General features: G+C 39.5%; 1 protein-coding gene and 1 long non-coding RNA gene across 4 annotated transcripts in view; one reads left to right on the top strand and one right to left on the bottom strand.

The window, feature by feature from the left end:
* Positions 1–12,268, top strand: KCNG3 (potassium voltage-gated channel modifier subfamily G member 3). Of its 2 annotated transcripts, none has more exons than XM_040059184.1 (2): positions 1–613; positions 9,480–12,268. In XM_040059184.1, exons 1-2 carry the CDS (start codon positions 3–5, stop codon positions 10,123–10,125), a joined length of 1,257 nt encoding a protein of 418 aa, XP_039915118.1. In that variant the 5' UTR covers positions 1–2; the 3' UTR covers positions 10,126–12,268. The 2 variants fall into 2 exon arrangements, with proteins under 2 accessions (XP_039915118.1, XP_039915117.1); XM_040059183.1 differs by having other exon boundaries at positions 1–646.
* Positions 1,612–13,713, bottom strand: part of LOC120750451 (uncharacterized) — a 56,797-nt gene continuing 44,695 nt past the window's right edge. Inside the window, exons 3-5 of one of the 2 annotated variants that reach the window (XR_005699987.2) lie at positions 12,505–12,705; positions 10,152–10,298; positions 1,612–1,780 (exon numbers count right to left, since the gene is read on the bottom strand). This is a non-coding gene — a long non-coding RNA (uncharacterized LOC120750451). The remainder of the gene's footprint in view (positions 1,781–10,151; positions 10,299–12,504; positions 12,706–13,713) is intronic. The other variant, XR_005699988.2, reaches the window with a different exon arrangement.

The raw sequence follows: 13,713 nt of genomic DNA, 5'->3' as shown, positions 1-13,713 counted from the left end.
CCATGAACTTTGGCCGCGGTCCCTCGGTGGTGTTGAACGTCGGGGGTACCCGGTACTCCTTCTCCCGGGAGGTGCTGAAGGATTTCCCGCTGCGCCGGGTGAGCCGCCTACACGGCTGCCTCTCGGAGCAGGACGTTCTGGAGGTGTGCGACGACTACGACCGGGAGCGGAACGAGTACTTCTTCGACAGGCACTCGGAGGCCTTCGGCTTCATCATGCTGTACGTCCGGCACGGCCACCTGCGCTTCGTGCCGCACATGTGCGAGCTCTCCTTCTACAACGAGATGATCTACTGGGGGCTGGAGGGCTCCCACCTCGACTACTGCTGCCAGCGCCGCCTCGACGACCGCATGTCCGAGACGTGCACCTACTACGCGGCGGAGGAGCCGAATGGCGGCCCCGAGGGCAAGGGCCGGCGGCCACCGGGAGCCGAGGGCAGGAAGTGGCTCGAGAGGATGAGGAGGACTTTTGAGGAGCCCACGTCTTCCGTGGCCGCCCAGGTCCTGGCCACCGTCTCCATCCTCTTCGTCATCGTGTCCATGGTGGTGCTGTGCGCCAGCACCTTGCCCGAGTGGCGGGCGCCGGAGAATCGCAGCGTGGAGGAGCAGAGCAGGTACACAGCAGAGTCAGTGAGGGAGCCCTCAGGGTAGGAGGATCCTTTATTTTCCCGCTGTCCGGTCCCCGTGTGTCCCGTCCAGTGTGTCCTTCCTGCCCCTTGTCTTGACGGTCCGTGGCTGTAGCCTCCGCCGGCGGAGATCGTCTGCGCGCCTCGAAAGCCCGGCCCTGAGCCGGGGGCCGGGGAGGGATGTCGGGGTGTCGGGGGAGTGGCGCTGCTCCGCAGCTCCGGCTCCCGCCGGGCTCTGCCGCGCACCCGCGGCCCCGAGCGCGGGGGACGGGCGGGGGATGCCCGGAGCGGGCGCGCTGCAGGCGGGCCGGGGCCAGCTGCAAGCTCGGGGCTGGGCAGGCTGGCAGCGGAGCGGGGCCATCGGGATACGGCTCCTGTTAGCAGCCAGGGTGCCTAGCTCCGTACAGGTTCTTGGAGCTCTTATTGCCCCTTTAATCAGACACGGGACCAACACAGAGAACTTCAGACACTCCGAAAATCAATTTATGCCCTACGGTTATGGGGGAAAAAAAACCAAAAAAAAACAAAAAAACCCCACAAACAAACAAAAAAACCCCCCACAAACAAACAAAAAACCCAACCAACCAAACAAAAAACCACCCGAACAACAACAACAAAAAAATTAACAAAAAACAAAACAAACAAACAAACAAAAACCCATCAAAACCAAACAAACAAAACCCCTACACCAAAAGAATGCAATTCCTTAGTCTTTTCCTTTGGGAAAAGACAAATCCTGGAAGTACTCTGCACATATTCGTACCTGTCCTTTTGCTGGAGCAGAAGCGGTGCCTGTTACGATTCTGCTCTGGTAAAATCCTGTATGTGGGAACAGCTTTACCCCCCCCCGCTCCCTTTACATCTCAGATTCTCTATGTGGGGAGCGCAGGAGATGATCAAACTGCACATCGAGCTCTTGCAAATGCATCATTCAAGCACCCCAGTGTATAAATGTAACATGTTTACATTTCCTTTAAGCATAATAAACATCGCAAAAGAGTTGCAGAAAACAGGGCATGGGGTATAAGGCTCAATCCTGAGCCTTACAAGAACAAACCCTTCTCCATCTTCTTGTGACCTCAATTTAGGGTTATGTTGATGCAACTCTTGCACTCACTCTTCTGTTCCCACTCTCTCCTTCCTCTTCCCCGTTCCCTAGAGAACAAAATTGAGACCAGTCTGGTAAAATTTCTCCCATAAATAAGACTGACATATAAAGAAAGAAGTAAACATTTCTGGTATTTGCTAGCTTCTCCCTTTAAAAAAAAAAAAAAAAAATCAGGATATTCAACAAAAAGTTTTCAGCTTCTGCTCCTCTAAAAGGGCACTACAGTGAAATTCCAGCCTTGTCATTATGAAATCATCTTTCACCATAGAGTTAATTGGAATGTGATATATCTTAGTAGCCAGATTAATTCCTTGGAAAGTATTTTCATAGTTTCCATTAGCTTAATGGAAAACTGCACCTGTATTTCTCATTGTAGTTGAGCCAAAGAATTAATTGTATGAACAAAAAGAAAGCAGATGCAGTGTGAGAAGCTGATTCCTGCTTAGATTCAGATATGTCAAAAGAAGGTCCTAAAGGTAAAAAAGTCTTATTTAAGTTTAGCAAGGTTATTTCAAAGAGTGGATGCTCTGGGTGACCTCTTTGTACAGCAGCAAATTGCTGAGATACTCCCAAGAGGCATGGGAAAATAGATGCAACACTACAATAGCATTAACCACATCGGTCATGTCTTTGTTCATATCTTCATGGTGTGGGAATCAACCTCAAGTTTCCTCTTACAGAAAGAGTTCAGCTTGCAGAGAAACATGGCACAGGACGTGCAATTTTTCTTTCATAGTACCTTTGTCTTCAAGATCCTAATTTTGTTTTTCTGAATGATTGTATATTGCATATCAAGTGTTAGAAGGATAAGGTCCTAAGTACTTGTAAAGTGCTGTATAGTGAAATAGTTCCCAGGGCAGTGAAGGCTCCTTTTAGAACCAGAAGGATGACTACCAGTGATGGGGTGAGTTTCGTCTGTACCAGCTGTAGTACTCCATGTTATTGCAACAAAAAATTAGAAGAGTTTCTACCAGCCGAAAAGTTTCTATCAATGTCATAAAAAGCCTGTCACATGTAAGCACTGGTACAGACTGGGTCATCTAACCCATGCACTCTTGACTGCACGGGAACTGATCCCAATCTGATGGCAAACACATGGAAAACAGACACAAAGGAGTGCCTCTCTGTCCACAGGTGACTGCCAAGGTGGAGGCCCTCTTCTCTTTTGCACGTGATGCATCATTGCTAAAAAGTCTGTTACAGCTGGAAAAGAGCGTGTTAGCTACAGTTGCTTTTAAGTGAGCTGTCCAGTTTAGTTATCACTACTTACATGTGCCATAGGATTGGACCTAACATGCGCAGTTGTCTTCTGACTTTATTTGCCTCTATGTGTTTATGATTACTTTGTAGTTATTTAATTTAAAAATAGTTGGGTTTGCAAAACTTAAGTAGCTAAGTGGCTTGTTTGAAAGCCTGACCACAGAAATCCCATGAAAGTTTCTGGGATTGCATACTCTGCCAATACAATTCCTCTTACATGAGAAGGCTTTTAAAAATCTGTCCACTTGTTTCTGATACATTTAAAAGTTTGAAACAAAATTCTGTCTTTTGTTTATTAAACAACATTCCTCATCAAAATAAATTCTATCGAACACAGTCATACAAAATCTATCTAACTATAGATAACATACTAACACAGGAATAAAGAAAATTATTTTTTCCCAAGAGAAATTGTTACATTAATGCTGTACACAAGTGAGTTTTGACTCACATGGCACTGTAATTACTAGTATGAGGATTGTATGTTATTCCAAAAATGTTTTTTGAGAAGTTTTAGGAGTGAAAATTGAATGTGCTAATCTAGAAATCCTTAGGCTGTAGATTTGGATGTAGTTGCTTATTCAGCTCAGCATAAGCCATGGAGGTGAGGTGAGAACACCTTAGGAAACCCAGAACCTGATATTTTCTGTCTCTCACAATAAGCCCTCCTGCCCTTGCCTCAGTGTGTTATGTCAGAAAGGTGCCACATGGATAATTTCCGTGGCTGACTCCCATTGTAACCATTCCCAGAACTGCTTTGGACAGCTGTAGTGAAAGCAGCTGACCAGCAATGTGTTCTCCCGCTTACCTGGACATCATCTCAGCAAGTGAGTGGGTTACTGATTCTGGCATTTATAAAATCAGCCTCTTTAATGAGATGAGGGCCACTGGGGCTGCCAGCTAACACCAGCTGTATTTGTTTTCCTTGTATGAACACCCCTTCAGCAGAAGAGGAATTAAATCTACCAAACTTTTTTCACAAACCTTAGCATTGTTATGTCTTTTCATGGTGACCACACTCTCAAAGGACGAAAAGCCTGTGGCTATTTCTGATCCTTTGGGATAACACCCTTTAGAAGGCAATGGGGAGCTCCGGGAGTAAGCTTTATTCAAGGAGAGAGGGATGGGAAATCTGACCTCAAAATTTCACAGGTATTACAGACATTGAAATACAATTCCCTGATTGCAGAGGAATTGCCTTTCCCAGGCCCGTTCTCAGGATGAGGGATGAGTTATTAAATTGATTTATTCTAGGATTTTTGCTCTGTTCCCTGCCTTGGCAAATTCCACTTATCAGAGCTAAAGATTTGCATTAGATTTGCAGAGTTTAGGAGCAGACAGCAGGAATGCCTTCTGTTGCTTCTGGCAATTTCAAGTCATCTTTGCTGTCCCCTGAACTGTGCCAACAGATGCATACTGTGCGTCTCTGCTCAGGGACCTGTCCATACACTGATTGGCAGTGTAATCTTCTAGGGAGAGGTTCTCAAGCCTCTAATAGGAAATCATTTGGAGCTGCCAGCACAGTTCTAACTACTGCCTTGAAACTATTTTTCTAATGCTGAATATGAGTAGCTTGTTAGCACTAAGAAGAGGTGGTTATCCCCTTTCCACTTAATAATCATGATTAGGTTTGTACTGAAATAATCACTGATTTATCAAGCCTACATGATCGCTGTGCTCTTAAGCAAGAGCAAATAAACACAGTAGTTTCTCCAAACAGCATCAAGACCCAGTGAACTTCTTTTTAATCTCTGCAAAATATCAGCCTAAAAATTGCATTTGAATTTTAGACATACAAAAAATATTATTTCTTTATAGTGTTGGAATTTCAGAACACCTGAATGTTCATGCTCAACATCTCTTCGAAAAACAGAACTCTTTTCCTGGACAAGATCTAACTTGAATGCCACATTTTTGCTAGGTTAAAACAGTGGGCTGAAGGTAAAGAAAGGAGCCAAAGAGCACGGTTAAAAACACAGTCATGGATTCTTCCTATTTAATTTACCAGTTCTTTGAAAAATAGGGGTGAAACAAAGAACAGATGTATATCCATTGCTTGGGCACAGCTGAGCCTTAGACTCACCAGAGCTAGGTGCCAGTCATTTCAACACATATGGAAAGGATGCTGAGGATCTCAGGGCTCAAGATGTTTGTATCCAGGTCTCCCCTTCGAGCTGTGAAAGGAATTTGCTCCTTCCCTGGGGAGTGATGGGTCATTACGGCCTCCCACACAAAACACCAGAATTTAATGCATGACAACATATAATTTCTACCAAAGCAGGGACAGAATGGAAAAAAAGTCAGCAGGGTTTTTAATTCAGGGAAACTAGCTGTTCTGTGGCCTTTACTCTGCAGATTGTAGTGAGAAGGAAGCCCTTGATTTCAAAAGGATTAAAAAACCCCGAACATTTGCTGAAATCACTTAGGAGTCTTCCTGAGCAATTTGATCATTCTAGCTACTGCTTGGACATTTTTCAGGTTTAATGTGCTTTACATGGAAATAGGCTTTAGCAACAATTTAACAAATCAGTGCTGACAGTCTTTAATCTTTAATCCTGTCATATACTGTCTTTAATCATATCTGTTTTCCTCATGTGTCCTGTTGCTGTCTATGTTTTATTGACAAGCTTAATAGATAATAGTGCCACTAAGGAATATTTTGGCTCGATTTCAACCAACTCACCAGGGGATATTGAAAGTATATGAATTGGTGAGATGAGGCAAAGGATATTGCTAAGTTGAAACAATTCTAAGATAGTAACAACTTAGTTTTCTTTTTTAGTAATAACAAAAAAACCACCCTAGTTAGTGATTGGGAAGAAAAAAAAAAGATTTCTGGAATGGTTTTACTCATTGTACATAAAGTAGCTTATTCTGAGAGAAAGTTATCATATGGAACTGAAAACTGAAAAGCGATGGGATTACAGTAGGAATGAGGCTTGCAAACGCTTGATTTTCTGTTTATGGACAAAGATTCATTAGAGCAATCTTGAAAGACTGCTGAATACCAAGCAGCTTAAAATTTTGTGAGAAAGATTCACTTTCATGTGTTTCAGTATGAAACAATGAGCAGTAAGTTTGAGCAGGAATAGCCTGTAACTGAATAAAAATTAGGACTTAGTATTTTCTGTGATTATTCATACAATTTGTGGGGAATCTTCAAGGAAATACTTGATGACTTAGTTTTTAATTACCCCCTCCTTTTCGGATACCAGCTATTTTAAAACTGAAAAAACCCAACCAACCAAAAACTCTGGTGGAAGTGTATGAAATAGGTACTAAATTTTTACCAAATAAAGTCGATATTTCATGATATAGTTATAGATTTTAATACAGAATTATTCCAAATATATGAAATAAAAGAAGTCTGTCCTGTGAATATGCAGAAAATATTTTAAGATTTGATTATTAAAAATACAGTTACTTTAGTCTTCTGAGTATATACCTTTTATTTGGCTTTAACTTCATACTCTAAAGGACTCTTAAGTTGAGTTCTCTTAAGAACTAACTACTAGAATTGGTTTCCTTATTAGAAGTTATTTATCCACTGATAAGGTTAACTATAACAATAAGTCACTGCAAGGAGAGTGAGACTTGATGTGAAAGTGGAAATGTAGGATGTAGCACTCCAGATTTCCCAATGTGCCAGAGGTTCCTAGTTTTTCTCACCAAAGCACTCATTTTTGTGTGATTCACCAGTCCTGCCAAAATCCATCTACACAGTCAAAAAAGGAGTGACAAGAGAGGAAAAATGAAAAATGTTTCACTGATGGCTGAAAAGTAAGTAGAGGAAGGAAAAAAAATAAAGGATGCCCTTCTTCATAATCTTCTCCCCAACCAGGAGAAAGGAGGATGGATGCAAAATCAAGAAGTGGAAGTTCAAGTTAAAATGGAAGGGCATTAATGTATCCCCCAATGCCTTGATCTCGCTTTATCATTTTTGCATCAATCATGTTCTTTAGCTCGCTTCAAATATGTTCTACAAGAAAATACTTCTTCAGTCCATCCTGCTGAAGTATAACTGATTTACAGTATTTCTTGTCCCAGGAACTACCAGAGTAAAACAATGGATTGCTCATATTTTATTTGTACAACTATTCCCCAAAGTTACATGACCACTGAATCGATGTTGAGTCACGAAGAAAATTTCTACTGTATCACAACGATCAGGACCTAACTTCCTTAAATCTCAACCCAGAGATAACCTGTCTAAGGGGTGACAAAATTGAGGAGTCATGTTTCTGACATTATCTGGGCATCAGGAGGAAATACCAAGTGAAAAAGCTTTAAATTGTATAATTAAAAATTCCTTTTTCATTTAAATGCTTCATGTCATCGGATACAGACAACGCTACCAGAGAAATCTCATAAAATGTCAAGACACAGTCTGTTGGAGTTGTTGAATATTCCTGGCTGCAATTTTCTGTCCAGATACAACTTTTGTTTTAATCGTTACATGAGATCTCAACTAGCCAACTTATAAGTACATTCAGACATCATCAGTTTGTCCATTACCATGATCTTGATGTTTGATTGTACTGGGGAAATCTTAGTTATTTCCTCATCATAAGTAAAAAGGATTTAAGTAAACTTGCCCATTAAGCTTTTTTTTTCTTGATTTATTTTTTCAAACATAAAGGAAGTTTCAAAAGCTTAATTTTTAAGAGAACAGCTAATACTTAAGAGCAAACTGGGTTTGAATTTCAAAGGTCTTTCCATCAAAAGGTGCTAGCATGAACTCATGTTTTACAAGCCCTTTATGAAAAAAAAGCCCCTTGTCTACAGACCTTCCATTGTTATTCATGGAAAAAGAAATTCATGGTCCAATTTTATGTGACTAAATATTTAAGTAGTTAATTTATGTTCAATTTAAATTTACTGTGGCTAAAATTACAATGTACCTTATGATTTTACATCAAGTGACTGTTACAGTTTCTTCCAATTTTAGCTTAAAACTAAAGAGAATAAATGAAAAAAATTAATAATAAATAAATAGTGTGCAAAATGTCTATGGAAAAGTTAGTTTATAGAGTCTCTAATTACAACAGTTAGAGAAGAATACTGTCTTTCTAACAGGCCACCATCTTATTAATAACAATAGATTTCAGAACTGGTAAGAAATTATGCAGTTGTGTTAGGGAAGAAAAAGTTTAGGTTTGAAATGTCAGTTGAATTTTCACTTGCAAATCAAAATGTTTCAACAGACACTACCTTGTTAGAGTCCTCGCAGTAGTGAGAAACTCTGGTTGTATTTTCTGGCAGTAATTATGAATCTCTGATCTCACACCAGTTTAGTTTCAGAGTTGTTGGTAAGAGAAGGCATCAGTGATGGGCTTTTTCTTTGCTCAAACTGTTGGTTAAAAAGTTAAATGGAGGAATGAGGGGAAGATTAGCTTCCATGCCCTCATGTATTAAAAAAGTGAGCAATCTGAAATCTTAGGGAGATTTGTGACCACGTGCACAACAGTTACTAAATAATCTTTGAGCGACATTTTTATCTTCTGTTTCTACCTTCCACTGGTTTCAAGTTGAGATAGTCTCAAGTCTCATTCAATGTACTGGGACTTCAAAATATTTAAGAACATACTGAAATCCCCTTCCAGGATTTCTTCTGCATTTTGCAAGAGGAGGATCTTGGCTATTACCCTAACATTTCATTACCTTGACATTTTTGCTGCAATGTAGTTTAGGTGGACTTACATTTACAGCAAAAGAGAAAATTCAGTAATGCAGAGCATAGTGGTAAATGGGAGGACACAGGCTTAGTACTTTATAGATGCAATACTGAAAAATAAAATACCATCTGTATTTAGTGGCAATACCTATATAGGTCTAAATGTAGTTTTCTAGATAAGCCCCTGTTTGGGATGCAGATCAGATAGACTGGTTTAGGTTGATTCCTAAAGAGCTAATATGCATGAATCATCCAATGCAAATACTTATTTCTGCCTACTCCATCTGCACTTCCATTTTAGTTTAGCAGTCTGGTTCTATACATTGCTGTTCATAACCAGACAGTTCACTGATCTACAGCCCTTGGTATTCCCAAGTGGATCAGGCCCCACAGACTTAGGGGAAAAAAAAAAAAAAATCCCCCAAAACTCAGTGAACAAAAAATACCCCAAAACAAAACCCCAAACCTAGCTGTTCCAGATAAGGTTACGCATTGGCATTGGTGTCCTACCACATTTCCTGTAGGGTTCCAGTTTTTGTAGGCATATTTGCCCAGTACTGTGACTAGTAACAATCCATAATTCAAAGAAAATTATCAGTGAGTGAGTTCTTAGCAATTATCAGTTTAAGCTCTCCCTAGATCCTCAGGTTAATTGCTGAAATCCAGTGTCAGGTGCAGGATAAGGATGGCATGGCTTTCTGTTTGTCGTCTGTGGAAGTCTAAGTGTCACTTTGGTAATATATGTGAACAAACCAAACATCCCCTAAAGATTTTGCACAGAGCATAATACTGTCCTTTGTTTCTTTTGGCAGGATAATTGAGGCTATCTGCATAGGCTGGTTCACTGCAGAATGCATTGTGAGGTTCATCGTCTCAAAAAACAAATGCGAGTTTGTCCGAAGACCTCTCAACATCATTGATTTGCTGGCAATTACTCCTTACTACATCTCTGTTCTAATGACAGTTTTAACAGGGGAAAATTCACAGCTTCAGAGGGCTGGAGTCACCTTGAGGGTCTTAAGAATGATGAGAATCTTTTGGGTGATTAAACTGGCCCGTCATTTCATTGGCCTTCAAACACTTGGTCTGACTCTGAAGCGTTGTTACAGAGAGATGGTGATGTTACTTGTCTTTATCTGTGTTGCTATGGCAATTTTCAGTGCACTTTCACAGCTTCTTGAAAATGGGCTGGACTTGGGAACAAAGAATAAGGATTATGCCAGCATTCCTGCTGCTTGTTGGTGGGTGATCATCTCAATGACCACAGTTGGTTACGGTGACATGTGTCCCATCACTGTACCAGGAAGGATTCTTGGAGGAATATGTGTGGTTAGTGGCATCGTTTTATTAGCCCTGCCAATCACTTTCATTTATCACAGCTTTGTGCAATGCTACCATGAGCTCAAGTTCCGATCTGCTAGGTACAGTAGAAGCCTCTCTGCTGAATTCTTAAATTGACCCAACTTGCATTCTGTTGTACTTACTTGCTAAGCTTTGTCTTAGAAGAGAATGGTGGAAGGTCTCTTCGTGTGTCCTCCTTGACTGGATGGTCCTGTGGAACAACATTCTCACCAGCCTGGAGAAAGCCCGTCATCATTCAGACAGGAAGGATGTCCATCTGCCTTGAGCACCTTGCAAAGAGAGGGAGTGATGTTTCAAATTTGGAAGAACAAAATTAACAAAAGAGGATTCCTCAACCAGACCAGTTTGGTGTTCAGTTTGCCTTCCCACAAAAAAGCAGAACAAAAAATGGGCATAACACTGAGATCTGTCATTCTTGTAATTATATCCTAAACCATTCTAAGCAATGTGTAGCAGAAGTTTTTCAAAGATTCCAATATCTAAATGCTTCACAGGGGCATTGATAGCTTCTTGCCTGAAGTACTTCCACTTTTGACTCAGATAAACAAATTATATGCTGAAGGAGAATCACTGCTATTTTTGTGCTTTGCAACAGAGTAGAGCTGGTTCTGTGACTCAGGAAAGGTGAAGAATATAGGTCTGTAGGACAAAAAAACCCTTGAGGCCTGATTCTGATCTTTGAGGAAGCACACAAACCTTCTGTAAACCCAGTGAAGTCAGTGGCATTTCTCTGAATTTGAGAGTTCACAAAGTGAACCTCCAAATGTAAACAAGGACTTCTTTAGGTCACAGTAATATCTTCTCTGGAACCAAACTGTAAGTAGAAGCAAGTATTGTACTTTACAAAGATCAGCATAAGAAATCAGGGATGGATATATATATTTCCTGGTAGGTTAGTGGGGGAGCTCTCCAAATTTTATATACATTCAGCTCAACTCCATCCACCTAAAAATACATACTCGTAAGCACAGATTTTCCCTCCCTGACCTACTCCCTGCCCCACATACCTTAAACATAGATACTGTAGTGAGACTTCTCTTAAGATAAATTGTAAGATTCCATTATTTGAAGTAGCCTGGAGCAAGCACTAGAAAACAAGAACACCTGCTCCCTGTCAGATGAGACTCTTCATCATCTTAAATTCTGCAATCCCTACTGAAGGATATACCTCAATGGAAGTCTTTAAAACAACTGTAAAAAGCCCAGAGCATACCAAAGAAAGTAAAATATAGACGTGAGTTGCACTTGGCAAAATGGTGTATTCTCCAATGTTACTAGGAAATTAAAATTAATCAAGTTGGGTTCTGAAATATTGTTGACTGCATTTCTTTTGTAGTACTGCTTAATAGTACTATTCAATCTAATTCTGAAAGGCTGCTACATAGAAGTGTGCAGTTAGATACTAAAACACACTAAGGTACAGCTTTACGAATTTGGGTACCAATAAACATCAGCGGGAGCTTTCGTGCTAACATGAAAGTTCAGAGTCATCAGCACAGCTGAAATTTGTATGCTTGCCTGAAAATACTGCATATACTCTTACTATGCTGTAGAGGCATCTTTTATATATGTAATTGTGAAAGTCTTTAGAAGTGAAATGAGTACCATCTAGAAAACACACCCCTGGAATTGCTCACTCAAATAAACCTGCCCCATTGATCAGTAACTAGTACGCTGAAGGCTCTTCCCTGAGACCTGAAAGAGTCATTATCATTTCAAGTGGTCTTAGTCTTAAGTAGTCTTAAAGAATCACATTGCAATCACAATTTTTCTGAAGACCTGGAAAGAATTTTAGTAGCTTTCTTACAGACAAGCTTGACTTCCCTTCAAGACTCCATTGCTAAGTGCTGTTACAGCCATACCTCTGTTTCTTGCCACTGGTGTGTTCAAAGGTTAGCTCTGTAGTTCCCTATATTACTATATTTATGCCTTTTCTACCAAAAATCACGTTGCTCAGAAACCTGCTCCAGCATTCCACAGAGAGGTGAATATGAGATCAGCAAAAATTTCTTTCTTAGGTGAGATTCACAGCTGATGTTAGTTAGGCAAGTTGTGACTTCAGAGACACTTAGATGTTTCACAGCAGTGGAGATGCTGGCTCTGTATTCCTGCATGTGTACCTATATATATCCTGCATATATTATATATTATAGTCAGTTGAAATGTTTGGGGTTTTTTTATTCCTCACAAAAAATTTCCTCAACAAAATTAAAATTTCAGACTTTAATCCAAACATAGACGTTGGAAAAAACAACATTTTCATCTTCTAATGAAAAGTTATTTTGACAATATCAAAACCATTTCTAAGTAGAAAACTGCTATTTTTTTCTATTTTGCTCCAATTTTAATTTTGTTTTTGTTTTTAACTAAAATAGGTTAAAGACCCCATGTAAGAACTTAGCCCTACAGATTTTCATGTGCTGTTTTGAAAGCTTGGGAAAAATACTGCTTGTCGTAAAACTCCTTAGAACTTACTTTGTCTTTTGTCCAGGTATTTTATTTAACCAAACCAATACTCTAAGATGCAACCCTGCTCCACAAAACGCCCAAACCAACATGATGATGACAATGGCTTCAAATCCATGCAGAATGTGAACATAAAGTATGCTGCAATCTTGATTTCAAGACAAAATAAAATGTGTTTCAGCACCACCTATAAATTTAATCTTTAGATGCCTGTAGAAAGGAAAAACATAAATTAATGCACATAATAACTTGTGAATACCAATTTGCACCATGAGTCATTTTTTGCATAAGCAATTAAGGACAGGAAGTTTTCAACGATCCAGGCTGTATATGGTATACAAACAAAATGTTTCATCCTTTATCAAGTGTTTTTCAGATGTAGAATCCTTTCCCAGTGTGAAAACATAAATCTAATGAAAATAACTGTGTAAAGGAATAAGTCTGTGGAGATTATCTTAAGTCATACTATTTTTTTTTAACAGTTTGTGTTCAATTTTTATATGGCAAAATGTGAACAGAATGACCTAATGTATTTTTTAATTTGAGTTATAATAAAATATTTTCAAACTGCTGTATATAAGCCCACCAAGGAGAGATCCTGTGGTGGGTTTTTTTGGTGTTTTTTTGTTTGTGGGGTTCTTTTGGATTAGTTCTTTTCTTTCTCTTTTTATTGTTGTACGATTATCAGTGTGTAGACTTTAGTTTCCTTACAAACCAAGTTGAAATAAAGTAATTTTCATTGTAGCCTTAAGCCAGAATTTTATAGGATAATTAGGATGTCTGGCTTCTAGTAATATGTTATCTTATTTTCAATGGACCAGGTTTTTTGGTGGGTTTTTTTTGTTTGTTTGTTTTTTGTTTTGGTCTGGGTTTTTTTGTGTGTGTGTGTGAAACTTTACAAAATATTAATTATATGAGTAGTCACAAATAAGCATATTTTTAAACACTTGAAACTGCTTTATAAAAATTTCTGGAGACCATGTTTTATACAGACATGGGGTGCAGCACTCTGTTTCAAAGTGAACATTTCAAAGCCAAAAACCAAATGAAGGCAAGCTGGCTCATCTCTAATCACTACCAGTTTGAACCCTATACAATAAAAGACTTCATGGGCAGTTTTTCTTGGAAATATTCACATCTGGATCAAATTAGATGAAATACAAATAGAATAAAACTGGAGAAAAATGGAGACAGCTTGTACAATGATGACCCAGCATT

Source organism: Hirundo rustica, chromosome 3, assembly GCF_015227805.2.
Source record: "Hirundo rustica isolate bHirRus1 chromosome 3, bHirRus1.pri.v3, whole genome shotgun sequence".
Taxonomy (NCBI): domain Eukaryota; kingdom Metazoa; phylum Chordata; class Aves; order Passeriformes; family Hirundinidae; genus Hirundo; species Hirundo rustica.
Note: the sequence above shows the minus strand (reverse complement) of the source record. Positions and strands in the feature narration are given on the sequence as shown.

Bases quoted from the DNA above. Each gene is read 5' to 3' on its own strand.
- KCNG3 (XM_040059183.1), top strand. From the start codon at position 3: ATGAACTTTGGCCGCGGTCCCTCGGTGGTGTTGAACGTCGGGGGTACC. The intron at 647-9,479 runs GTAGGAGGATCC...TTCTTTTGGCAG, and splicing joins TCAGTGAGGGAGCCCTCAGG to GATAATTGAGGCTATCTGCA.